General features: G+C 39.8%; 3 protein-coding genes across 6 annotated transcripts in view; 2 read left to right on the forward strand and 1 right to left on the reverse strand.

The window, feature by feature from the left end:
• The window catches only part of LOC119478994, a 28,887-nt gene extending 28,643 nt beyond the window's left edge, over nucleotides 1–244 (forward strand). Inside the window, exon 6 of the mRNA XM_037754125.1 lies at nucleotides 3–244. The gene's annotated coding sequence lies outside the window, so the exon portion shown is untranslated. The remainder of the gene's footprint in view (nucleotides 1–2) is intronic.
• Nucleotides 61–22,106, forward strand: LOC119504146 (lymphocyte-specific protein 1-like). Of its 2 annotated transcripts, XM_037796239.1 has the most exons (10): nucleotides 61–250; nucleotides 3,577–3,694; nucleotides 5,127–5,150; nucleotides 5,283–5,324; nucleotides 9,270–9,301; nucleotides 9,584–9,668; nucleotides 9,783–9,923; nucleotides 11,201–11,299; nucleotides 12,705–12,810; nucleotides 21,486–22,106. In XM_037796239.1, the coding sequence occupies exons 2-10, from the start codon at nucleotides 3,677–3,679 to the stop codon at nucleotides 21,509–21,511; spliced, it is 573 nt and encodes a 190-aa protein (XP_037652167.1). In that variant the 5' UTR covers nucleotides 61–250; nucleotides 3,577–3,676; the 3' UTR covers nucleotides 21,512–22,106. The 2 variants fall into 2 exon arrangements, with proteins under 2 accessions (XP_037652167.1, XP_037652168.1); XM_037796240.1 differs by lacking the exons at nucleotides 61–250; nucleotides 3,577–3,694; nucleotides 5,127–5,150; nucleotides 5,283–5,324 and adding an exon at nucleotides 9,047–9,112.
• On the reverse strand, nucleotides 15,339–26,525 carry LOC119504083 (proline-rich protein 36-like). 3 transcript variants are annotated; one of them, XM_037796142.1, is made up of 4 exons: nucleotides 26,390–26,525; nucleotides 25,602–25,639; nucleotides 18,740–20,976; nucleotides 15,339–15,657 (listed from the first exon to the last, which is right to left on the reverse strand). In XM_037796142.1, exons 3-4 carry the CDS (start codon nucleotides 20,964–20,966, stop codon nucleotides 15,479–15,481), a joined length of 2,406 nt encoding a protein of 801 aa, XP_037652070.1. In that variant the 5' UTR covers nucleotides 20,967–20,976; nucleotides 25,602–25,639; nucleotides 26,390–26,525; the 3' UTR covers nucleotides 15,339–15,478. The 3 variants fall into 3 exon arrangements, with proteins under 3 accessions (XP_037652070.1, XP_037652054.1, XP_037652060.1); XM_037796126.1 differs by lacking the exon at nucleotides 15,339–15,657 and having other exon boundaries at nucleotides 16,108–20,976; XM_037796132.1 differs by lacking the exons at nucleotides 15,339–15,657; nucleotides 25,602–25,639 and having other exon boundaries at nucleotides 16,108–20,976.
• Nucleotides 26,526–27,336: the final 811 nt, after the last annotated feature.

Genomic DNA, 27,336 nt, shown 5'->3' on the forward strand with positions numbered 1-27,336 from the left:
AGTGGAGTGGCCTGCAGGGTGGATGGGGAGGTGCAGCAGGAGGAGCAGGAGGAGCAGGAGGAGGAGGGCCAGGCTGCTCTGCAGAGGGAGTGGAGGCCAGCAGAAACCCGCAGAGCCCAGAGAGATAAGATGATCAGGAGGAAGAAGAACTGAGCTTCACACATGAAGAGAAGGAAAGATCTCCACCTCAGGATGGAGGGGAGACACAGGGAGGAGGAGGAAGAGGAGGAGCACAACATACCAGGACAAGGTTTGCTTTCCAATAATACTGCTACTCTTACTACTACTGTACTACCTTACTGGCTACTGTACTATTACAGTACCTGTATTGTTTGCCCCCCGACCTAAAGATGACATTTGTCAGTTGGTTCGTCTTTCCATCGTCTATCATCTTAGTGCACTACAAATTAATTTTTTGAAAATACCATCAAAATTGGTTATTAAATATATTATTTTATAAACTATACTCTAATTATTTTGGAGACTGGACTTTTTTGTCATGTTGGAATTTCTTGTTGACCAACACTGTTAGTCCATGGCAGGGTATCTTGAAAACTGATGAATTGTTGTCATGGATGTGAATTTACAGGGGGACCCAAACGCAGACTAACAGGCAGAAAAGGTAGTTTTTAAATAAAATCAAGCTTTAATAATCCAGCTGAATAATCAAACAACAAAAACAACCAGGCATCAAGAAAACAAAAAAAATGCATGGAGGGGAACAAAGAACAAAAAACAAATCCAACAAACAACAAAAAACCAAACTGAGAACAAACCAAAAATCACCACCAGGGGAACATGAGGAACACCAGGATCAGGTCAGGAGGTAACAAGCAAAACGGAGGACCAGTTAAGACGGGGCTGGAGCGACAAACGAAACCGACAAAGTGACAGAGGGGAACACACAGGCTTAAATACAAGACGGTGATTAAACACAAGTGAAACAAAGTCAGGGCTGGGCAGACAATCACAAAGGCGGGAAAACAAACAAAGGTAGGAAGTAAAACCAGACAAGACACAGGAGGAGTGATTACAAAATAAAACAGGAAACACTGGAATGAGATAATATAAAAGAAACCAAGCCCAACACAAACCAAAATCACATTAACATAACTAATAACGAGAGACAATCTAAACTTATAACAAAGAGAAAAAAGTTCAATGCTCTGGCACAGCCAGAACATGACAATTGTGCTGTATATATTAATGGTTGTTTTTGTTCACTAGGTGATTTTTCTTCAGGCACCTCAATCACACAAAAATTTCTATTTATACACCATACTGTATATAAGAAACTCTAATGGTGAAAGTCGGTGTTACCGGTTTTACTTTTTTTATACTCGCCCACCACCCCAAGAGTCGTTTTTCCTTTTTTATAGAAATAAAACCCATTTAGTTAATTTGCACATATCAGCGCCCATGTTCATCAAATTTTAAAAATGTATTTGTACAATACTAAGCGTGTTATCAATACATAGTTGGATGATGGACGCTACAATTATAAACTGAGAGTGAAAGCGCCTGCTTTGATTAGCAGGAGTCAGATTTTCACACACTTATCACAGGACGAGAGAGTTGACAGACAAGATGATGACGGGGGATTTTGGTGTCAAAGCGAAAAGGAAAAGCATCTATTTGGCAATATTTGGGATTTAAACCCAATGCTAAAAGGGAACCATAATGTTAACGGCAATCTGTAAACTTTTGGTATGAAGCTGTGCAGAGGACGGAGCGGTCACAGCCGGTGTGCGCGGCCCAGTGGCGCTGGGTGGAAACCGAAAAGCGAAAGCTTGACCGGAGAGGCCAAAAATACAGCCATTTACTGTTAAAGATCAGAGTGAGCATCTTTTCGTGTAATCAGTAATCGGTAACACCGGTGTTGTCACAAGTTTATTAACTGGTGGGAAAATTTCCTCACCATGACATCCCTAGTGATCACATTCATGCTCCCCAGATGAGTAACTGTTTCCTTTTTATAAACTTCATGAGCATTATTCAGCATTATACTCAGGCTAAACTATCATTTCTGCTCAGATTTTTCAATCCGTTGGGCAGATTGCCATGAGATTTGTTGAGCACATTCAGACTTCCAAGCAGATAAACTTTTTTGATAATAAAGGTGCCCTTTGTTTTTAACAAAGTTTCTATTTACATTCAGTGTTACCTACCAAAACACACTGCATGCATAATCAACAACAAACATGTTGAATCAATTTCCTTCCTCATAAAACATTAGCAAAATGTATTTTATTAAAAGTTTGAGATGCACTTTGTTTATAATCCATGTTTACTAGCTCTTCTCTACTCTTGTTGACGCATTGATGCATTTCTTGGCGCATTACTTCCAATGTAGATCAGTGGAATAGTGTGAAACCATCGTCAGGAATGTGGATCGCGTCACCCGCTTGCACGTGCATGCAAACAAGTTAAACAGGGACTCATTCTTAAAAACATTGCTCCATATAAAACATTGGAACAGCGTTGCCTGAATTAGTGATATCTTTTGAAATCATTTCTCAAAACTTATCTTTTAAAAAAAAAATCTTTATGATGCCAGCACTGGTTTTCATGTCTTTTCTGTTTTATTGTTATTCATATTTTTATCTTATTATTACTCTTGAGTATTTTATTCCATTTTAATTTTGTATCATTTTAATTGTCTGATTTTATCTGCCTCATTGCAGTCGTGAAATGATTTAATACTGGTTCAACCATGTAAAGCATTTTGTGATTTTATTTTAAAAAGTGCTGAATAAAGTTTCTTTTATTTTCTTTAGTTTTATTTTACTTTATTATAGCGCAGCAGGGTGCCTTTAATGTCCACATGTGCCTCCATCAGGACAAACTTATTTTCTTTTTCCCTGTTAAAAGGGTTGTTTTTGTTAGTAAAGGACAGAGGTGTGTTGTATCTTGTACAGATTGTAATGCCCCCTGAGGCAAATTTGGGATTTGGGATTTTGGGTGAAACAAATAAAATTGGCTTGACTTGACTTTACCTTCAAGACTGGATCTCTAAAATGTGGCCTCAAGTAGGAATTTTAAACTTTTACTCTTATTATTCATAAACACTTCTACTACTAAGTAGTGTGCTGCTGACATAATAGCAAAGTTTTGTTTCTCCCAGCGTGTCATAAAACATATAATCAAACACATGCGTGACTTTTAGAAAACTCACAGTCATAGAATTTGGCTTCAAATCTGAAAGTAATAAAGCCAAAGAATGCAGCTTTGGCTCGCTGGCTGCAGAAATGAGGCGCGCAGCCTGACGAAAGCAGCAATGATGTAAGATGTTGTAAACAAATTCCTACTTTTAGCATCAGGGGTTTTGCCAGTGTTTTATAGTCTTTTGCCACCGAGGTAATGCAGTAAAGGTGAGCAGCGTGAACACCCTTTTAAAGGTTTTAACCAAAAGAAAAAAAACTGTACTTGAGATTTTACTTTTCAACACAATAAGACCGCTACAGTATGATATTTTTATACCGAGTTATGATTGACTGCTTATGAAATGGTAACATTTGTTGACATTCGTATGCTTGTGTTGTCCTAGAGGTTCATGTATGTTTGTGTTGTTTCTAGAGATCAGTGGAGAGCAGGAGGAGTGAGGAGGTGAGCAGAAGATCTGCAGCTTCTCTTTGCTGCAGCAGCGAAAGCGAGGAGCTGCTAAAACTACGGCCCCATGAGCCCAACATTCAAGGTATCTCATCAAACCAAAGGGGGTTTGTACAGTAAAGTTTTCCAGATTCTAATAGCATTGAAATGAACACCAGCATCAATAAGTGACTGTAGTGGAGATGACCGCACTCCCTGTCTCACAATGCTTTTGTTTCACCAAATAAAAGAGTTCATTTCAGTTAGGTTTAGTTAGTTCAAGTACTTCATTTTAAAGCTGCCATTTTGCAGCAGCATTTAACAACCTAGTTGAACAATTGGATAATCAGCCCTTTTCTAATGCAGTTAATTCCTCCACATGCTGTAAAATTCAGCAGCCGACTTAGGGCTGTCATGAGAACTGATACTTCCGTACCAAGACGATCCCAAAATTCTGAAAATGTGAAGGTACTCATTTTTTTACAGTACCGTGGGCACAGTCAGGGCTCAAGACTAACGGCGTCCCGGGGACAATAGTGAGTTTACTGCTTCCCAAATACATTTACTATCGATATGTCCAGGGGACCGCACCCGCATTTTTCCCTGATAATGCGACATTGTGAAACAATAAATCCAGTTTGAAATCGTCAGGGAGAGATCTAGTTAACGTTACCTGTTAGCAGCCAGTAAGCAGCACAGTCCTTGCACGGAGCTAACAGCTAAACGTTAACGGAAGGTGTCGTTGATTTACATTATGATGTATTCAGACTCTATTCAGTAAAAATGAGGGTGAATTGGGTGAATGTTATCATGATGTGTTTAAATGTAATCTTGTAACATATAGTTTTTGGAAAAAAAACTTGAACAAATACAGTTGTTTGACAGTAATATAAAATAGGTATTAGGGAGGGAATTATGACCTGTTTAACTTCCTGACAAATAACTGTATGCAAACCGTAATAAAGGAGTGGATGTGGAAGTAAATGGTATTTATTGTTTTACTTTTTGTTTTTTACCGTGGTATCAAATTGGTATTGAGAATCGTTGAATTTCACTGGTATTGATATTGACTACTACATTTCTGGTATTGTGACATCCCGACAGCCAAAATAGGAACCCTGAAAAGGACTAACTGATGTTCAGACAAGCACAATGTCCAGATTTGATATCTGTATTTTCCTTGATAACACAGTTGCATAGTGCATGATTTAATTTCAGTAAAGTGAAGTAAAGTAAAATACTTCCTCGAAAACTACATTTCCCATTAATCCAATTGTTTCCTGTTGCAATGAGGATGTTGCCAGTTAGTTCTGGAAGAATACTACCTTCTTCTCATTTTATGTTTTAAAACAATTGTGCAGATTTGGTATTGGATCAGGGATTGAGGTCAGCCTCAGAGGCTGCCAGTCATCGAAGTGATGGCGTCACTAATGCTTCTAAATGAATGTGATGATTATGATTACTGATGGTGAAATTATTTAGTGCTGTCTCATGTTAACCACGCTGTGTTTCTTTCATGTTACCTGCTGTTCCTCCAGAAACTCCTCATTCAGTTTTACCCAGTAAGTCCTGTGCATGTGTAAGCTGACTGTTTGAACTGAGGTTGATTTTACACTTTACATTTCTGCATATCAGAGTTGTACCTCATTTAGTCTGAGCTGCTGGAGCCTGCAGTAATCTGTGTCTCTTTACAGGATGAAGTGAACAGCAGAGTCTCAACAGACGGTAAATGCACGGTGAGTGCTGCTGTAGACGAGTTTCAGGGTCAAAGGTCAGCAGCTGCAATAAGATTAAAGATGTTGCAGGTCAATTCTGCAACTCTCTGCTTCTGTTGTTGTCTTTTTGGCAGAATCAATGAATGATTTATGCTTTATGAATGATGCAGAGTGATAATTGTAGGTTAAGATGGCATAATGTTGTATGAGAATACCCATGCACCTGGGAGTTTGCTATATGTCACAGACTTTATGAAACAGAAGACTGCTTCAGTCAAAAGTCTGTTATCCTGTACACTAGTAGAAAGAGAGGTACACCACTATTACGGAATTTACGGTAATGGATCCCCGTGAGCAGGGAATCGGCCGAGAAAATGAAACCGTGTTACGGTGGACAACTCGAAAACTAGTTAAAAGCAGCCGGATGATCTACGAGTACTAGATCTGAGTGAGAAAAACAATTTGGATGTTACACGCTGAACATTTATAGGTGTGGATCGATCAGATGACTTTGAGTCACGCCAGTTCTTGCCGTGAGGGATCCGTAAATATGTTATCTCTGACTGAATACTGAATGGGTTGATCATGATACATTGATATTGAAGCTACCAAAACGTATGACAACATTTCCTCGATGGTGATATTTTGTCGCGGTAAGATGAGGCTCGTGAACTCTAGGTCGTTACCTTGAGATATAGAGTGGCTTGAGGTGGAATGAATGTAACCAGAGCATATGAGACTGGAGTGATGTTTGCTGGATTTAACCAGAGACTGCGAGTGTGATCATTTGTAGCCCGGAGTTGCAGATGAGGCTGCCTGAGCAGTGAAACAAGAGGGAGAAGAAATTCTTTTGCTGTGGATCAGACGTCGCTTGTTACTACCACCAGACTGATAAAAAGGTAACGTGAACGATTTGCCATTTGCATCGAGTAGCACTGAAATGACAACTGACAGCAGTAGAGAGGAGAACAGTTTTAAAATGTGATTGCAACGATATGATTGGCTCATGGAGAGTGTGGTAGAATCTGTTTGGTTATCTAAGAATGAACCACCCACAGTCAGCTGATAGAGTAGGAACCAGTGAGAGAGAGACAGGAAGGTTGTGAATGAGAGAGAGTGTTAAGAGGGTCTTCCTGTCTGAACTTTCGCAGAATTAGGAACCTAACCATGGATATGTTCAATGACATGGCAAGGGAGGTATGTAGGAAGGAAATATGGTGTTGGGATTTCAATGCACACAGCAGCTTACGCGGTAGTAATCACACGTAAAGTAATGGAACTACAGTGGAAGAACTATTGGAAGAAAGGCCTGTCTTAATAATGGAAGAGGCACAAGAATAAATGTGAGTAGGGGTACAGTCTCATGTTTAGATCTTACAATGGTGTCACGTAGTTTGGTGAGTGTTTGCGTTAAGGAAGATTCAACTCTAGGAAGTGATCATTTCCCAGTTCTCACTATAGTAAATACAAACGTATGTATGCAGGAAGGGAACACAAATACAAGTTGGTGTTTTTGCAAGGCTGACTGGGAGAAGTTTAGGATATGTTGTGAGGAGTCAGCACGCTTGGTAACATTAGAAGGAAGCATAGAGGAATGTACAAGTCAAGTTATGGAACATATGATGAATGCTGCAAAATTGAGTGTGCCAAAAGGAACAATACAGGGTAGGAAGAAAGTGGTACCTTGGTGGAATGAGGAATGCAGCATAGCTGTTAGAGAACGAAACAAGGCTTTCAGAGCTTTGAGGAAAAACATTTCACAAGAGAATCTCATTGTGTATCAAAGGAAAAGGGCAGTGGCTCGTAGAACAGTCAAATATACCAAAAAGAGGACTTGGAGAGAATTCTGTTCCCCTATTGGCAGAGGAGTGAAGATAGGTGATGTCTGGTCCATGTTTAAACAAATGAGTGGGAAAAGGAAGTCAGTTAAAATTCCAGCATTGATTGATGGGGAGAAGATGGCAGTATCGATAAAGAGAAGACGGATGTGTTAGGTAAGGCATTTGCTGCAGTACATATAGTGGGGAGCACCTTGATGATATAGTGTACATAGGAAGAGCGTGTGCTTAGAGAGAATGAAAATGTGAGAGAGAAGAGAGAGGATGATATGTCAACTCTGGATGTGAATTTACAATGGCAGAGCTCAAAATAGCCTTGAAAGATTCTGGATATACAGCACCAGGACAAGACCAGTTATGTTATGCCATGTTTAGACAGCTACCAGTGGAATCATTTAAGTTAGTGTTGAGACTCTTTAATACAATCTGGACGGAGTGCAGTCATACCAAGTTGTTGGAAAAGGGCAGTAATATTACCATTCAACAAGCCAGGGAAAGATCCTGCTAATCCTGGTTAGTTAAGGCCCATAGCGTTGACATCTCACTTATGCTAACGGTTGGGGAAAGATAATAGTACATTAATGTATGTATTGGAACAGGAGGGTAGTGAGTAATGTTTCAGTGTGGATTTAGAAAGGTCGATCTACAATAGATGCTCTAGTTAGAGTAACTAAGGTAGAAAAGACACTCAAAATGAAAGAGGTTATGACAGTAGTCTATTTCGATATAGAAAAAGCATCTGATTGGATGTGGAGGGAAGGGCTGCTTATCAAGCTCAGTAAAATGGGTATTAGAGAAAGGTTGTATAATTGGATAATGGACTTTTTAGCAGACAGGAAATTTAGAGTCAAGGTTGGAACAGAAGTATTTAAGGATTACAATATAGAAAGTGGTATCCCTCAGGGCGACATCCCCGGGTTGTTTAACATAATGATAAATTACATATTTGAAAATTTAGATGGATGCATCAAATCAGCGATATATGCAGATGATGGGACAATATGGCTGAGGGGAAGAAATGTGCCATATGTGATGGAAAATGGGAAGGTGGAGAAATGGTCATATGAGTGGGGATTCAAAATGTCAACAAATAAGTCTTGTTATAGACTCTTGCGGGAGGTGTCATATCACTCAGCAGAGAGTGCCTATTAAGTTGGTATTGTTATCCCCGCTCCCTACACATTAGCCATGTCCCCTTTTCATAAATCATGAACCGTTTGTCATAGACTCTTCTGGGAGGTGTCATATCACTCAGCAGAGAGTACCTGTTTCATTGGTTAAGGTTTTGCCCGCCCCCTACACATTAGCCACGCCCCCTTTCTTAACTCGTGAACCGTTTGTCGTAGAGTGTTTTGGCAGGCATCAAGACGCTCATCAGAGATTCGGTTTTGCCGTGCCCGGCCGTGTCAGTCGGCGTTCCGCCGATACCCCCGACGCGTAAGGGGGGGGCGAGGGCCCGTTCATTGCTGCTCGCAGCTTTAATTATTATTATTATTATTATTATTATTATTACTACTATTATTATTATTATTATTATTATGTTATCATTATTTAGGTATTTATTCTATTATATTTTTATATTATTTTTTATTTTATTTGCATCTTTGCAGAAATATTTTATTCCTGGTTCAACCATGTAAAGCACTTTGTTTTGAAAAATGCTGTATGAATATGGTTTATTATTATTATTATTATTATTATTATTATTATTATTATTATTATTATTATTATTTTCTCCACATTATGTCATTCAAAGCTTGGTCATGTAATCAGACACAGAGTCTCTTCTACCAGTCTTTGGGCAAATATAGAAAATGTCTGCTAATGTGATAAAACTGGAGCCTGCCTCTTCAAACAGGATTACCACATCAGCTGGAAAGCAGAATAAAGTAACACCTTGAACAGCTCATTTTAATTTAGACTATGTTCCCAGATTTTAGGGGTTTTCTCAAACCAGTGAGAGAATATACTGTAAGTTTCTGCCTTGCTCTGTGAAAAAAATACAGACTTTGCGCCAGTTTCTCTGTCTGAACTGCAGCCTGTGTTACTGTTTACTCATTTACAAGTGTGTGTTATCAGGATAATTCCTGTGACTTTTAGCCATTGATTGTCTTTATTCTTTCCTCAGATCATAGAGAGAACCGAGTCTCTGAGGAAAAGGTGAGTGTGTGTTTGTGTGTCGTGAGATAGATTTAAAAGATTAACTGAGCAGTGTTGTAATGCAACAAGTCTGTCGGTACGTCTTGGAAATGCTCCAAGAATTTAGTTGCAGGTACAAAAATAAAGTGCAATGGAGTTCAGAAGAAAGTCTGATTCCTCCTAAACAGTAACACTGCTTGAATGAAGCTGAACTTGCAGGCTTGACGGTTTTGCTCTAGCAGATTTCTAACAGAAATACTCTTTCACCACGACTTAACTGAACATTTATCCGTTCCTCTAAAGCTCCAGCAACATCAAGAAGACGCTGCCACCTGTTGCTGTTTCAAAGATTGACAAGAAACTGGAGTTGTACACACATGCTATCGAGGTAAAACCCCATTGAGTTACTCTCTTTTCTCAACGCTTATTTTCCTTTGGAAATGTACTCAAACTATCACAATGTTATAACTTAACTTCCTGAATCTCACTTTATTTTTCCCAGGTGTCCTCAAAGGAAGGCAGATCAGGCAGTCAGGTGCTGACGGACCTGACGAGTCCCACTGAACCCGTCTCCTCCAAGAAGAACCTGTTTGAAGCCGGAGACGCCTGGAACCAAAACGCCATCTCAGTCACACCATCTAAGGTTAATAATGAAGTCATCAGCCATATCATCTATTTTGTTACAGCATGACTGATAAATAACTACTCATCGTTTTGCTATGAGGATGTGTTCAGAAGTTCAATTTTTTGCTATTTTGTAGATTTACAGGTGAAGACGTCATTATTTGTTTTTCATTGAGAACTCGTCTTGAACAGATGCATTAGTATTCACGGTGACTGAAACAGCAGCAGCTGACAGCTACAGTATCTCCCTGTCTGATTGTGCCTCCACTCAGTGATTCCCAACCAGGTGGGGCTTCTGCAGTTACCAGGGGGGTACCTGGACAAATTGTGGAATAACTCAGCAATTTTAAGAGACAATACAATACCTTAAAAGGACATTTATCAAGTATTGAATCCTCTTATCAACATGGGAGTGGGCAAATATGCTGCTTTATGCAAATATATGTATGTATGTATTATTGTAAATCAATTAACAACACAAAACAATGACAGATATTGTCCAGAAACCCTCACAGGTACTGCATTTAGCATAAAACAGAATGCTCCAATCATAACATGTCAAACTGCAGCCCAACAGGCAACAACAGCTGTCAGTGTGTCAGTGTGCTGACTTGATTATGACTGGCCCCAAACTGCATGTGATTATCATAAAGTGGGCATGTCTGTAAAGGGGAGACTCGTGGGTACCCATAGAACCCATTTACATTCACTGATCTGGAGGTCAGAGGTCAAGGGATCTCTTTGAAAATGGCCATGACAGTTTTTCCTCGCCAAAATGTAGCATAAGTTCAGAGCATTATTTAACCTCCTTTGCAACAAGCTAGTATGACATGGTTGGTACCGATGGATTCCTTAGGTTTTATAGTTTCATGTGATAGAAGTAACTTCACTCTAGCTTTAAAAACTGAGCCCGCTACAACCTAAAAATTGCAAGTTGCGTTAATGCTCTAAAGAAATACGTTAACTTTGACAGCCCTAATTCTAAACCATTCATGACACCTCAGGAATTGTTTTTTCCACTTTGCTTCTGTCCCTCTGATGAACAGGAAGAGTTCATTTTTAAAAGATTAGTTTCTACAATAATATTTCTTTTGTCCATTCACTCAAAACATATTTAATGAAAGTTGCAGGGTGGAAACTAAACAAAATGTTCTGCTATCTTGCATTCTTGAGGTGTATGTATAAAATTAACACAAATATTTAGGGTAGGCTACATGAACTAGATATAGGTGAACAAAAAACAACCTAATTGTTTTTTTTACAGTAATCATGAGTATTTCTTCTTCTCTGGATCAGGATGCAGGTGGTTTAAAAGTGGGTGTGGCTGATCTCATCAATCAGTGGGTGAGAGGAAGTGAAGATGGGAGCAGGTGCAGCTCGCCCTCCAGACCAACAGTAAGTCCGAATCTTACCGATTGTATGAAACTTGTTATGAAACGTCTCCTCACTTCACTATCTAGCTGTGTTGCTGTTTATTTGGCAAGATAAACAAAGCATTTGACCCCTGAGCTGATCTTTTTTCCAACAAGTTTCAGTTCTATGACATGAAATTTACAACAACTGTTTATTTCTGTAAACTTTTCTCCTCAACTGTGTCTGTCTGATAACTCCTTAACTTTTCAATCAGCATTCCTCTCTGCTCCTCACTGTTACTCTCCGTTCCTCTCTGTTCCTCTCTGCTTCATGATGCAACCACACCCAGTCTCTTTACATCTGGTGTAAATCAGTTCAGCTCAGTTGAACAGAGCAGTCAGTGAACGACTGCCCCCTCGTGGCTGCAGGAGCATCATTCAGACCCTTCACATCATCCATAAAAAACTGCTGCTTGTTTGTTTACTGGGAGAAAGTTGTAATTTTAGGCAGTAATAACAAATATTTACCACAAAAATATCAGATATCTGCCAAGGTAATTTGAAAAAATATGATGAAAACGGGCAGAGTTTGCAGGAGATGAGTGAAAACTGCAATCATACTGGATGTTAAAAGTTGAGTTTGTAACACTTTATAATAACCATCATTTATAAATGGTAAATTGATAGTTAATTAAACTCAGTTAATAGTTATTTAAATGTTGACAAACAATGACATGATAATTAATGTTTGCTAATTATTAGTAATGCAAATGTTATTTTATCATTAGTTTGTATAATATGAAATAATGAATGTATACATTCTATATTGTATCATAGCTGATATATTATTGTTGCACACATTATAGCATATTATATACTATATTAAGTATTTGTTTGTGATTACCAAATTATTTGTAATCTTTAAGAAATCGCTTGTTAAACACCTCTAAACATTACATAGATAGATGGACCAGAAACCAATTATTAACCATTGACATCCAATTATTAACTATCTATCTAAATAATGTTTATCGATGCTTTACAAAGTGATTATTAACCATTAACAAAGTGTTACAAATATCTATCTATGTAATGTTTATAGATGTTTTACAAACAATTTCTTGAAGGTTTACAAATAATATCTTAATGATTAACAGATACTTATATGTATGATATATAAAATGTCATAATGTGTGCAACAATAAACTGTTAAAATAACAAATTATAGCATTACTAATAATTGGTAAACATTAATTGTCATTTCTTTGTTTGTTAACATTCAAATATCTATTAATTAAGTTTAATTAAATGTAATTTACCATTTATAAATTATGGTTATTTTAAAGTGTTACCATGGAGTTTTGGATGAATGTGGACACACTGAAGTTACAGCGTAAATGTCTGTGAATTTGTCTCTGATAAATATTGTTTTATCGACTGAATTTCAGGAGAACTCCTCTGGTAAAAGATCTAAGTTTGTGGTGACGGGTCACGGCAAGTATGAGAAGATTTCTGTGGACATCGACTACAGTGAAGATGCAAACTGCCCCTCAGGTGCCTTCACATCCTTCATTCATTCATTTCGGGCTGTAACAATGTTAAATATATTTAAATTTTTACCTGTTTGAATTTTTTTTTTTTTTAAATTGGTTATTATTATTTTTATTTAATGCATATTTACCTATTTGCTTATTCACTTTAATGTTATCAGTAGTTAAAATATGGCTCATTTTCACAGAGAAGTTTACAAAAACTACAATGACCAGCTGTTTTAGGAAGTTATTAAGCCTTTAAAAAAAAAATCAAACCATATACTGTATTTGTGACCCACTTTTAAAGGTTTACATCCACAGTAGGAGCAAGTGGGTTTGAGCCACAGATAGGGACGGGAAGTCAGAAAGTATTACTGTTGGATATCATGTTGGTTTTGATCTCTTCATTGGACAACAACAATAGAACAATAGAATAACAAGCCTTATCTTTAACAAGGACTTGTCAGCTGTGATGTGTCACCACCTTTAAACCTACAGTTGTATCTAGTTCTGTTGGAACTTGCCATTGCATTATTTTAAGTGCCAGGAAATATTGTCATCTTATCATCGATGTTGGATGAAAACAATGGATCTCCAACTTTCAGAGTTGACTAACACAACTTGAAGACAATGTATTTCACTGAAAACTGAACACTTTTCCAGTTTACCTTCATAGACTTTTCTCACCTGACAGATAGCTTGGAGTCCTTAACATCACTAATCGGCTCGCGATTGGTTCGGGTGGGTGACCTTAATACCGCTGCTCCACCGCCATATTTTGGCTTCACTTTTGTACAGTGGGAGGAAGTGGAGATGCATTGTCCATCTTTATATACAGTCTATGGGTATAATGTTTACCATGTTCACTATCTTAGTCAAGTGTGTTAGCATGGTAACATTTGCTAGCATCAAACACAAAGTACAGCTGAGGCTCAGGGGAATGTGATTAATAATGCAGGTATTTAGTTATAAACCCAAGTATTGGACTAATTAAAATGTTGCTACATGAGAAATCAGAGGATCAGTAAAGTCAATAGGACTTATCCTCTGGGGACCATGAATGTTTGGACAATATTTATTGGCAATCCATCCAATTATTGTTGAGATATTTCAGTCAAGACCAAAGTGGTGGACCAAAACCTAAGCACCTATAAACCTAAGCAGCTACTATCGATCATATCATCAGAAGAAGATCTTTTAGGTATCATGATATTTTTTTATCTTATTGCCTATCACCAAGATATACCAGCCAGCGTGGTTGTAGTTTCTTGCCCTGATCAAAAGCCCGGACATCCACCTCTTCGTTTCCATCCATACCGGACTTACAGAAACCTAAATCTGTTCTGACTGGACCTTCAAGCTTTATACATCTCTGTTTTCCTTCTATCAAAATCCATCTGCCCTGTTGTTCCAGGAATGTAAAAGCCCTATTCATTACAGAGATTACAAACAGCCTACAAGCGGTGTACACTAAAAGCCTTACTTTGTTTAGAAAAATAGAAAAAGGTAGAGCATGGCAAAAGAAACAATCTTTTATCTTTCAAAGTATCTACAGTACATGCATTCAACACTAAATCTTTCACTAAATGAAAAACGAACAATTTAACCAAGGCGAGTTGCAGAGTAATGTTCCTTTCTTTCTTTGCATTATCTTTTTTGCCAATTCAAATCCTTATTTGATTTTATTAAAAGTGCAAAGATGCCACAACTGTGTTACCTATTATTTTTTACCTTTAAAAGCTATAACAGCTAACTTAAAGACTTACTTATACATAAGTCAAATCACCACAACTGGTGAAAATATCAGAATATAAGTACTTATTTGATGTAGGGATGAATTTTCTTTTAGAGTTAATCAATAATCAAAAACACTTTTAATTGTTTTCAAGCCACCTCCTCACTGCAGCCCTGATTTATAAAATTAACTTAATTATTAAATAAATCCACAAATGATTTTATGTCTATTGTCTTCCAAATTTCTTCTATTGACTCATTTTTCTGAGGTTCCCCCACCTATCTGAGATCATTGCATCTTTCTGTTTTCACATATCAGTTATCAATTCCACACATACTTTTGCATTAGTTCAAGTTACATATCTGTAGCATTAGTCGAACCAAATCCTCTTGCTTTCCTGTTGAAGTCCTTGCGTTCGTCTTCCTGAGATTTGCGTTTTATCAGCCCCTTTTCAAACACTGCTGCTATTTTCGAGAGCGGCTTCTCTGCCGCCTCTTTAAGCTTCCTGGCATCAAAACGGGGGCTGTACAGCAAAATGGGCAGGCGACTGACAAAAGAAGGAACTTCTACTTGACTGTCTTTAGGTTCCTTTTTCTTATCTGATTCTTTCTTGTTGCCGTGGATCTGCTGCATAATGCGTTCTTTGGTAGAGAACATCTGAAAGAGGAGGGCATCCCACATCTTCAACGCCATGGGAGCGTCTTTGTCGTTTACCAATTCCTGACTAGCACATTGGTTTGACATATCACCACCTTTATCTGTTTTCTCGTTGCTGCCACTGGAATCAACCTGAAATTTGGCCTCCTGCTCTGGAAACGCAAGTTCCTCTGGCTCAACGACCATGTGTTTCTTGAGCCGTGTCCATCCACTGAGCTTACCCTTAAGGCCTTTTGGCTTCTGGGCTGCTTTGGGCTCAGCAGATGAAGGTGATGTCTCTGCTGTCACAGCCTTCTTGTCAGCAGTTGAAGATGCAGTTGATGTCGCCGACTTCGTGGAGGGTTTGACCGCTCGGGCTTCCGTCGGTGCGGCTGTAGTTTTGGTCCTCAGAAGCTCCTTGTCTTTGAGTCCAGTTTTTTGCTGAGATGGCGGTGACGTTCCTCTTTTTGGGGATGGAGCTTTGCCTGAGACTGAGGCCTGAGGCAGAGAGGCAGGAGTGGCAGAGTCAATCACAGCGGCTTTAACTATGGACGGTTTCATGACAGTATCTGTTGCTGGCTTTGCTGGGGAAATGTTCTCTACTGGTGGCTCTGTCGAAGGCTGAACATAACTGGTGTGCGAGCTAATTTGGACCAGATAAGGGGGAGACTTGGAGGAATCTGTTTTTATGCCTGAGGTTTTTGTTTCTACAGTAGCCGAGGAAGGTCTTGATACTACCTGCTTAATCGGAGGTTGTGCTTTAAGAGTTGGTTTACTTGTTAAAACAGGATCTGCAGATTGGATGGGAGCGCCAGTTTCAGTGTTCAGTGAGGAGAGTTTTCCTTCCTTACTGGAAATTGTTCCTAGATTTGTTTTTAACTTGTTTGTTTGGGAATGCAAGTTTATCTCAGCATTATTAGTCAGGACTGAAGTGTCCTTAGCTGAGGGTGGTTTTATGTCTAGTTTTGAGATATTCTCTGTGATTGACTTAGCAGAGGGCTGAACAGTGCTAGTAGGTGTATTATTTCGAAGAGTTGTAATGGTAGGGTTTGTTTGGTCTTTCATAATGACTGACGAAGGTTTAATTTCTGTAGTATGGTTTAAAGAGTTGGGAGTTTTGAGAAGACTGGGGCAAAGGTTGGAGTATAGCTTCGAATAGGTGTATTACACACTCTTGGCTCTGGTAGAGGGGAGGCTGTTGTTGTGCTCCGAGGTTTAAATGCTCTAGGAGGGAAAAGTGGGGCTTTAGCATCTCTGATGGCTTCAGCAAGGGGCTGAATATTTGTGGCAGCATGGTTATTTAAATCAGTGTGAATGTTAGTTTCTATAGAGTTCTTTGTTTCAGTGACAGATTGCCTAAACTGTCTCACTCCAGACTGAGAGCTCATAGAATTTACAGAGGTTTGAAGATTATCTCCAGACAACATGATTTGACTTGCAATAATTTGCTGTTCTACACTGATTTTAGATATGTTAGCCATGACATAAGCAGGAGAAGACGTAGCTGTTGTCTCAGACTTTTGTGTTACAGAATATTTTGTCTTTGCAGGGGGACTTGCTAAAGATTTATTGAGTATAGTAGGCTGGATGAAAGGGGGTTGTTCCTTTACGCTGGTTTGAGTAGTAATTTGTGGTGCAGATGTCTCAAATGATCTTTGCTCAGCAACAGGGTTGGCAATCTGTTTACCATCTGCTTTTGAGTTTGTGTAGATTATTGTTTGAGCAACAGGGTCAGAAACAGGTTTTGCATCGATGGGTGTTTTTGTTGCAGATCGACTCTCAGGTCTGTCTGATCTCAGCCGAGGGCTTTTTGGTGCGACATGCCTCATGGTAGGGCTAGCCGGCACGGTAGTTTTACTAACCTGCACACTATTAAAGGATGGTTTAATGCTCACTGCTGGGTCTGTCATCAGAGGCAGAATACCTTCTGTATGAAGGTTGTTAGGGACTTTGGTTTCAGCAGCAGAAATACTGTGAACATTGCTGCCCAAATTGGATTTGTTTGACTGTGCAATTTGTGCAGCGAGTCTGCCATGTTGAATAGCCTCTACACTTTCTGGTTGCCCAATTGAGATCAAGTCTGTGGGAGGCTTGCCGACTGTTAGCAATCCTGCAGATGGTTTGTTGGACAGTTTGGTTTCACTGATAGGTGTGTTCAGCACTGTGTTTCCTTTTGAAAGATTAGAAGCTGGTCTTGTTGCAATAACACATTTTGTTTTAATGTTTTCTGCTCTAATGGGTATACTGGGAAGATGCTCTGTCGATGTTTTCAATAAACCTACTCTTCCAGCGGTGGGCTGTGAATAAAATTCTATGTCTACTGTTGAGTTGCTGACTCTGTTAGTGTCAATACTATCATACGTGGGGAGTTTAAGTTCTGTATTAACTTGGCTCGACAGTTTCGCATCTTTAGCAGGGATGTTAAGACCGGTTTCATTTGCTTGTGTGGCTTCTACTATAGCTCTGCTTGAGTTTGTGTAGAAACCTGCTCCTTGAACAACTTTATCTTGGCTACTGGATAATATGCTACTCTGCTCTTTAGTGGGCACATTGGCGGTCATATCTAAAGGGAATTTAATGCCTGAAATGTTGGGGGATTTGGTTGCACTGACAGAAAGGTCAGGTAGTTTAGTTTCTATGGTAGGTTTTCCCGCTAAATTAGTATTAACACAAGGTGTATTTGGTACACTTATTGCTTGAGAAGATTTCAAAGATAGTCCTTCTCCGGGCAAATTAATCTTGTTTTGCTTTTTTCTGTGAATTTTAGTTTCAGCACTGAGCTGTTGTGTGATTTTTGTGCTTTGGACAGCTGCAGATGCTGTGCAGATACTGTGCTGTGCAGAACATACAGATGCTGTGACAGGCTCATGTTGCAGAATGGATCCTGTGGGAGTGATAGTTGATTCTTTGGAGAATATATTTAAGAATTGAGGATCAGTGTTTTTGTCAATGGTAATTTTGGTATTAGCAGCCACGGAAGGCAAAATATTCCCCATGTTGGTTTTATTGAGTTGAGTAACCCCGCTGCTCGCTTTTATATGCTGCTTAATTTCTTCCCTTTGTTTATGTAGAACCGCTTCAGCAGCCATTGTACTGGGCAGTGATGTTTCTGAAACAAGTTTGGTGGCTTGTTGTATTCCTAAGATGAATGCACCATTTATTAGATCAGTCCCTGAGAATTTGGGTTCTAAATCTGTGGCAGGAGACCGAACTACTGGGTTTTTATGGTCAGCTAGGTCTTTAACAGGCTTGGCAATGAGCTGGACATTGAGACCATTGGCTGTTGATGGACTGACTCCACCAGCAGTTTGGTAAGACTGGCCCGGAGCTATCTGTACTTGTCCTGGCTGTTGTTTTGCATTTGTGACCTTGGATTCTCCTCTTGTAGGTGTTTTCTCAAGATTACCACCTTTCTCTATGGCATCTATCCCTTTTACACTATGCTGTGTTTCTGCATTTGAGTCTACTTTCACTAAGGGTGAGGAAGAACTCGACAGACCATTGCTATCAGTCAGGCATGGAGTCCTATTTAGCGTTGCCTCTATAGAAAATAGTGCCGCACTTTGTGTGTGTGCCTCACCTGCTTTAGGCACGGGTATTTGATCCTCAAAGTATGAGGCTTTTGGTGTGGATACATCACTTGTGGATTGTTGCATTGCTTTCTGTGCCAAGCCAAGGAGAAGCTCAGGTTTTATTGTGTCCATGCTAGATGTTGTAAGTGATTGTATTCCAATACTTTGAGCTTCAGACTGACTTTCCTCAAACACATCTTTGCTACGTGTGACAATCTGTTCAGCTGGAAACTCAGGATCCCTTGGACATTGTAAAATGCTAGCAGCAGAAACCTCCATCGGAGACTGAAGATCTTGATGTCCATAATGTTGTTTTGTTGCATCAGACTTTGAAATGTGTAATCCATCTAGAGCTACATTTGACTGTGTTTTGTTTGAAGAGGTTTCATTAACCCTGGGGGATACAGGGCTGTGATGTGATGCGATAGTCCTTATTCCACCGTAGGCGGCATACTCCGATGGAGTAAGTCCGTAATATGTTGATCGTGATTTGGGCTTTGAGGGCACTAATGACATTTGATTCTCCAATAGTGACGACAAAGACTTGCGTGCATCCTTCACAGGAGGACGATAAGGGGAAGACAGGGGGTTTGGACTTGGTGATGCTTGCATTGAAGTCACTGGTGTAGGGTTGAGATTTGAAGTCTTTGGTACAGTGGATAGAAATGACGGGACTTTTGGCAAAGATGAAGCTTCACTTTCAGCGACTTGGTTTGTTTGTAGTTTTGGGATGTCTGGTTCTATTAATGTTGGTTTTACCACATCAGAGTTGGGTGCAGTCATACTTGATGCCAAGTTCTCTCTGGGGTACAGCTCAGTATTGGCAAAGCTTAGATTTACTGTACTCCTTAGTGTATTTGTAATCTCTATCTCTGCATAATTGCTGGCTTGTTTGATAGCAGTAATGTGATTAACTTCAGACTGCTTCAATTCTTCTATGGCACCTGAAGGTTTACCTATGCCACAAGTTTGAATTGCTGATTTCTGTCTTGGAGCTTTGTTGGGAATTGCAGGAGCTTGTAGATCTTGGGAGGGCTTGAAATCAGCAAATAAAAGTGGGTTAGGTTTGGATATTTCAATAAAGGGTGTGGATACTCGAGCTGGTGTACAAGATGGAGTCTTAGGTCTTCCACATTGGGACACTTTCAGTTTCTGATCAGTTTTCACCACAGACACAGCTGTTTTCTTTCTGTATATGTCCGATAGTGATGCTCCCTGGTAGGCTTGGTTCATTACTGTGAGGTCTTGGATGGAGGGAGGTTTAGAGATCTCGTAAAATGTTGCCTTTGATGTATAAATCCTACTTTGTTGGGCGTCAGGCCTCGTCTCTTTACCTGCTTCAACAAGTGATATTTTTGAGGCAGTTATCTCAGGGGACATCTGGCTTGGAACAAAGTTGCCATTACTGGTAGGTCTGGCAGTCCAAGATGACATCTGGCTCTGAGGTTTGTCCTTTGAACTGGCGTTTGTCTCCCTCTGGCTGGGAATAAAAGGTTGTGTCAGAGTGTTGGAAACTGATAGCAGCGCTGGAAGAGGAGGTAGGTCTGCAACCTGAGAAGGTGGCAGGCCTGGGCCACAGTTGGGGGCGGCTGGGGATAGGGTCAGGCTGTGAGTTGATATTTTAGTGCTGGATTGCGACGCAGCGACTGGAGGGACTGTTGTGACTGACCCATGGGAATTTGGTGTCATGTTTAAATTGAAAGAAGAGGGAAGATGTGGTGCTGGAACCCGCTCAGGTGGTGATGGGGGTGGTGAAACTGAAGGTGGCATCATGAAAGGAGCCACGTCATCGAATAAAAAAGAAGAGCACTCATACAACGGAGCCACCTGCTCTTCAGAAGTCCTGATCTGAGCTATGTAGGACTGAGGGAGGAAGCTGCCAGTTTGTCCGTAGGGGCTGCTCTGAGGATGAGGGAATGCAGATGCAGAGTTATCATAGAGGGAGTCAAAGGGGAAACTGGACACTGAAGGGTCTGCAATGTAGACTGAATCTGGTGTCCTCGGCGGGCTGGACTGGTCACTGTGCTCAAGGTCTGTGCTCGCTTCGTTGACAGGCGACAAACAGGAGCGAAAGGGGACGGGCGTCTGAGAGAGGCTGCCTTTTTTCTTGGCTCTCTTCTTCTTGAGTTTCTGAAGCCTCGCGTTGTCTTTGCCTGGTTTTGGCAGTAAGGGCGGAGGATACTGCTGGGAAAGGTCAGGCTCCAGCCCATTACTGTAGCTCACTTCCATCAGCATTTTCAGACTCCTGCAAGACAGACGAGACACATCAGCCTATTTATCTTCAGCCAAAAACTGCAGCAAAGCAGACACAAAAGAGTCTTATTCATCAAGAGTCCTGTCATGTAAAAAGTGATCATATTTGCTTGATAACAGAACAAATGCTAACATCATTTGTAGTCTCTACTAATATTGAGTCAAAGATCCCAAAAAAAGAAAAAAATCAGAGCCAAGATCCAACAGAATGTCTCACGAGGAGGTCACACATCACCTTGATGTTTTGGCATTGGCTTTTATGGGTTAGGAAATAGATTATTAAGACGTCAGAGCAGGAATTTGATGAGATGCTGGTTGCATGGTGTGATGTTCTCAATCAATAAGCAGTTGGAAATGTTGAGGAGTTTTGTTCTAACTATTTTAATGCCAGACATCTCAGCAGTTTGTGTTTGTTTTTTTATTAATTATGGATATAATTGATTTAGGTCATTAATTGTGTTTATGTGAGACATATACAATAAGTTTTTTCTTCCTTTTCAGCTGGACAGTTCTACGAAGATTTGTGAAACACATGCTGGACTGGAAAAAACAACTTTGATACTGCACAAACTTTAACCACTATCACTTCATCATTCTCTGTATTTCAAGCTTTAGTTTATAAATGGTACTTAAATCCTGTTGTAATGACAAATATCTAGGGCTGTCCTTAACCAAAGAAATTCTTAGTCGACTAACACTAATACAATTTTGTTGACTAATGGATTACTTGATTTAATCGACAAATCTGTGAAACTGAGTTTCTCTGCAAAGAATCACACTAAAGCACCACTTTAAATCTGGTGTCTACCAGAGATGTGCTCATAAATTTCTTGGAAATAAGTCATTCAGCATGAAAAGGCATAAAAAAGACTGATTGACTAAAGAAATCATAGTCAGCTAAGACCAAAACAACCTATAAATCGACTAATGGACTAAGAGGTGGCAGCCCTACAAATTTCTTGTCATTTTAAAAAAGGCAGATAAGCAAATAGTGAGTCTTTTCTGTTTATACTTTGCAGGTATTCATTTTATCCTGTGAATAATAATCTCAGTAGTAGTAAAACTTTTAAAATGATGAAATAACTTCAATTAAACACATTCCTGATGGTTGATTCCACAATACTTTAGCTGTTTGCTTCCTTTGTCATTTACTGTGTAGGTGAGCTCATTGTTGCTTCTACTGTGTTCCCAGTATAGTGTATTCAGCTGCTTCCCAACTGTACTGATTTAACCCGTGCTAATGGCGCCAAGACACGTCTGCAGCTGGCTTTAGAAAACTATGGCTCATTAGCAGGTTTAAAAAAGTCTTAATTGGGTCCTGAAGATGCTGCATGGCTACAAGAAGCGTCACTATTGAAAATAGAAAGGCATGTAAAGCCGTCGCTTATGGCAAGGCTGCTTTGAAACGATGACAAACTACTTATGAAAATAGTCTCTCAAGGAGACTGTCGGATTTAAAACTGACCTCTGCAGGAAATAAAAGTAAACCCAAAGGAGGATGATTGACACATACAGGAGGGGGACCAGGTTCATGCAGGGAGGAGAGGCGGCAGCATTTAGCTAATGTTCATAAGCAGAGAAACTTAAAATGTGAGAAGCAGGGTCCACATTCCTCTGACATTAGCATTACAAGCAAACAATAAGAAGCAGGTCAAAGGTCAGAAGCATAATTAACTGACAATACATGGAACATACAATCCCCTAGGGCTCGACAGTAAGGGTTGCCAGGTTGCCATTGGAACCTATTTTGAGAAATTGGCAACCAATTCTTAGCCTTTGGTTGGTTTGGTTTTAATATATAAAAAATAGGTATAGCAAACAGCAAAACATGCTTCCCAAAATAAACACATTTTAAAAATTTGTTGCATTAGTGATATTTAAATTAGGGCTGTCAAAGTTAAGGCGATAATAAGGCATTAAAGCAAATTTGTTTTAACGCCACTAATTAACACAATCGATCTTTCGGAGGTTGTAGCGGCTCAGTTTTAAAGCTAGAGTGAAGATACTGGCATCATATTAAACTAGACAACCTAAAGAATCCATTGGTACCAATGGTATATGCCATTGCTATGTCGTACTAGCTTGTTGTGAAGGAAGCTAAATAACCCTCCAAACTTCATGTTGGCGTGGAAAAATTGGCATGGCATTTTCATTGACCTCCAGATCAGTGAATGTAAATGGGTTCTATGGGTACCCACGAGTCTCCCCTTAACAGACATGCCCACTTTATGATAATCACATGCAGTCTGTGGCAAGTCATAGTCAAGTCAGCACACTGACACACTGACAGCTGTTGTTGTCTGTTGGGCTGCAGTTTGCCATGTTATGATTTGAGCATATTGTTTTATGCTAAATGCAGTACCTGTGAGGGTTTCTGGACAATATCTGTCATTGTTTGTGTTGTTAACTGATTTCCAATCATAACTATAAACACATTTGCATAAATCAAGCATATTTGTCCACTCCCATGTTGATAAGAGTAGCCTATTAAATACTTGACTAATCTCCCTTTAAGGAATTAATTTACAATTCATCACGATTAACTATGTACAATCATGTGATTAAACGTGATTAAATGTTTTAATCGATTGACAGTAGGGATGCTGATTTTGAAAAAATAAAAAATTAACCGATAACCGACCCTCGTTAACCGATTATTAACTGTTAACCAACAAGATTAGTGCCTAGCATGCAGCGGTGTACCAGCTGCAGTGTATGAGCACAACAGACAACTGAGTCTCCAGTTCACCCATCAGGAGAGTTACTGTATCAGCCACGGTGCCTCATGTAGCGTCGCGGACATGCAGCCACTTTCCCAGTTACTCTCCACCACACATTTAGTTTAGTTTAGCATGTTGTCAGCTGTGTGTCTGCTTGGCGTAGCCAAACAGTGTTTGCCGGTGGCTCCGTGCCCGCTGTAGCCAGACACATACGCTCTGTCAGTGCGGCGTAACGTTAGCGAGTTTCCGACAGTTGTGTGGTTGTCGGTGGCGTTCTAGCTGTGAACGTAGGTGTAGCAGTGTGTGTGTACAGTTTATTTGTCGTGATTAAATGCTACGAGGCTAATTCTCCTCAGCTCAACACAGGAGCCAACTTCCTGTATCTTGCAACTCCGGCTCAGACTCTCTTAAGGTGGGCTGTTAAAGTGGACTAGCTTTTCTCCTTAAAGTGACGAGTCGCTCCTCTGAGTTTTGCTCAGCTTTTTAATAAACTATTAATATTTCTTTTAACCGTTTAACCGATAGCGTCAATCGGTTAAAATGCTTAATGTCGGTTAACGGTTAAACGGTTAATTATTAACATCCCTGATTGACAGTCCTAATTTAAATATGCTGTTACAGTCAGGACTGGAACCAGAGTGTGTTGGTGCGTTTACTCATGTGCTCAGAGGCATCTGTGAGATAGGGGCAAAGTAAATGAAGTTGTTTGATTGTGGGGTGAAAAGTTTGACTATCCCGCCAACATCACAAACAAATGTGCAAATTGATTCATCTGATGAAGAACTAGATGAATCTGAACGACAAGCAAAAAGGAAATTTGTGAAGTCTTGGGAGGCGAAGTATCCTTACATCTTTGAGCTGGACAGAAAATTCTACTGCAAAGCGTACAAAGCATTGTACAGCTTACACATGTCATGTATACATGTCACATTTTCATTATTAAGCTGGCATATAACTGCATAGTATCTTAAGTACTCAAAATAGAAAGGTGACTAAAAATGACAACCACATTTTCAGCAACCAAAAACTGATGACCGGTTGACAGCCTGGCAACCACTTTTAAAAGCTGTTGAGCCCTGCTCTGCACGCAGGATTATACGAAATATAATTCATATTCAAATGGGACTGACGTTTTACAGTTAGTTTTGTTCACTTTATAACATACTTCATCTCGTCTCGAGAGGCAACATGAGCCGAATTGTTCCCTTCCTGTCTGAATATTGGAGTGGATCTTTGGGGTGACACTAGAAAAGGTCCACGGTCTAATTTTAGAGCGAGGGAAATAAGAGCAAACATCCTGACACCGAGCACCTGCTGCCTGCTGTCCTGCACTCACACAAACAGCTTCAGTCTGCTGGAAATCAATCCGAGGCCCAAATCCTCTCAGAGCTGTGCCGACTGGGAGCTTATAGCTTTGTGTTTCAGAGCGATGATTATCTAAAATTTTGATAAATGTCAAGTTAACACCAGATTGGTCTGAGAGAAGCAGGGTAATTAACACCCAAAGTGATATTTTCTGAAAGTTTGACAATCTCTGATTTGAATATTTAAAGTATAGAAGCTGCAGCATAGAAATACCTCCTGTAAGATGTTGCCCCGTCTTAAAATTTAAACTCTGAGATGTTTGGCTGGTTTTGAGTAAATGTTTAACATGAATCCCTGTTGTCAAAGTGACTCCTGCAGTCACAGTGACAAGGAGGCCAGCTGACACATGAGAAGTCCCCCTTTTAAGGATCTGGGGTTGGATATCTGGGAGGCTTCCACTGGAGCAGCTCAGAAGAGGAAAGTATAAGATTAGCTTTGTGATAAAACTGGGCCATGACCTGAATCTATCTAGAACTCAATTAAACAAAATGGAGGCCCATTGCATTACATTATCAATATGAGCAACACTTACCAAGTGGAAAGAGGTGTTGCTCGTGTTTTGCTGACAGGCTGCAAAACAAACAGTCAGTGTTTTAACGTCATTTTTATGAAGTTTGACATAAAAATCTTAAAAATGCTAAAAAATCTAAGTGAAAAAAAAAAAAGATCTATAACTTGCATTTATACAGCGCTTTTCTAGTCTTCCGACCACTCAAAGCTCTTTACACTACATGCCAGCATTCACACACTTATACACTGATGGTAGAGGCTGCTAAGGTGCAAACTTTGCCCATCAGGATCTGATCTAAATAATCATTCACCCACCGATGACTATGCCTTCGGGAGCAATTTGGGGTTAAGTGTCTTGCTCAAGGACACAGCGACATGTGACCCAGAGCAGCCGGGGATCGAACCACCGACCTTCCGATTGGTGGACAACCTGCTCTACCCTCTGAGCCACAGCCACCCTGTAGTAAGCTACAGAGACAATTTATTTACAACTAGAAGTGGATACAAAGTCCAAGAAAATAATAATCAATGTGTTGGTGTAAAGGTTGGTTAATCGGTGACTCGTGCTTCTATCTATCATGGCACAAAACTGTGTAGAAACATACAACGTGGCAAACACTGCTTTGCAAGCTCTTCCTCTCACAGATAGTAATGTCTGATATGCATCATGCTCTTAAGATTTCAGATCGTGCACGTGCTTCTAGCAAATCCTATACACCGTTTGCAGGTTAACGCCCGGCCGGCGGGTCAGGACCACTCTGCAGCAGCACCAGCTTGTCAATCAACAGACACTGAGTTTGACTGGTTTACCTTTGGCGAGCGGCTGTCGGGACAAACTGCTCTCTGCTTGTTAATCCCGGCTCAGAGTGCCACAGGGCCACTCATCCTGAAGTGAACTGAAGCCTTAGGGAGCGAGCCACCGTGCCCGTGGACGCTCCAAAAATAAAACTGTTGCCTTCAGTGTGTGTTGCAGGGGCAGATGGGGGTTTCCAGGCTACCTGAGATGGCTGAGGTGCAGCCCCTACAGGCAGTCGGTAGACACCTCCACCTGGGGGAAGTGGTCGCTTTTGTCAGCTCAGCAGACCAGCAGGGAGAAATCCAGTATGTGAGCAGAGCACAAGCCCGGTACCTGACATCAACAAGGTTGGGTTCACTGTTGTTGAATGAACCCAGCCTTTATTAAAGTGTTGTCATAACCCAATCACACCTTTAACCCCCAGTACAGCATGCAGCTTCTCAGCTTGTTCAGGCATTCAAAAACTGTAATTAAGCTCCTATTATGAGTATTTTAAGGTCACAAAGCTATTTTTCTCTCAGGTTTGACCAACTTTATTTTGACCTAATTTCTTTTTTCGGTGCATATGTAGTCTAGGAGGGAAGGAGGAAATGAAAGAAAATATTTGGGAGGCAACTTTTGCCCCAACTGTCTACTTGGTAACACTTTATAATAACTATCATTTCTAAATGGTAAATTGATAATTAATTAAAGTTAGTTAATAGTTATTTTACTGTTAACAAACAATGACATGATAATGAATGTTTACTAATAATTAGCAATGCTATAATTTATTTTATTTTATCATTAGTTTGTGTAATATGAAATAATTAGTTTATACATTATATATTGTATCATAGCTGACAAGAGATGATAATAATTACATTCATATTACATTAGTAAAGTATTTATTATCAGTTTATTGTTCCACACATCATACATTTTTTTATAGTATATTAGGTATTTGTGAATAACCACTAAA

The sequence above is a fragment of the Sebastes umbrosus genome, chromosome 2 (assembly GCF_015220745.1).
Source record: "Sebastes umbrosus isolate fSebUmb1 chromosome 2, fSebUmb1.pri, whole genome shotgun sequence".
Classification (NCBI taxonomy): domain Eukaryota; kingdom Metazoa; phylum Chordata; class Actinopteri; order Perciformes; family Sebastidae; genus Sebastes; species Sebastes umbrosus.

Excerpts from the sequence above, each read along its gene's own strand:
- LOC119504146 (XM_037796239.1), top strand. Across the intron at positions 5,325-9,269 it reads CAACAGACGGTAAATGCACG|ATCATAGAGAGAACCGAGTC; the intron begins GTGAGTGCTGCT and ends TTCTTTCCTCAG. Across the intron at positions 9,302-9,583 it reads ACCGAGTCTCTGAGGAAAAG|CTCCAGCAACATCAAGAAGA; the intron begins GTGAGTGTGTGT and ends GTTCCTCTAAAG.
- LOC119504083 (XM_037796132.1), bottom strand. The coding sequence starts at position 20,966 with ATGCTGATGGAAGTGAGCTACAGTAATGGGCTGGAGCCTGACCTTTCC.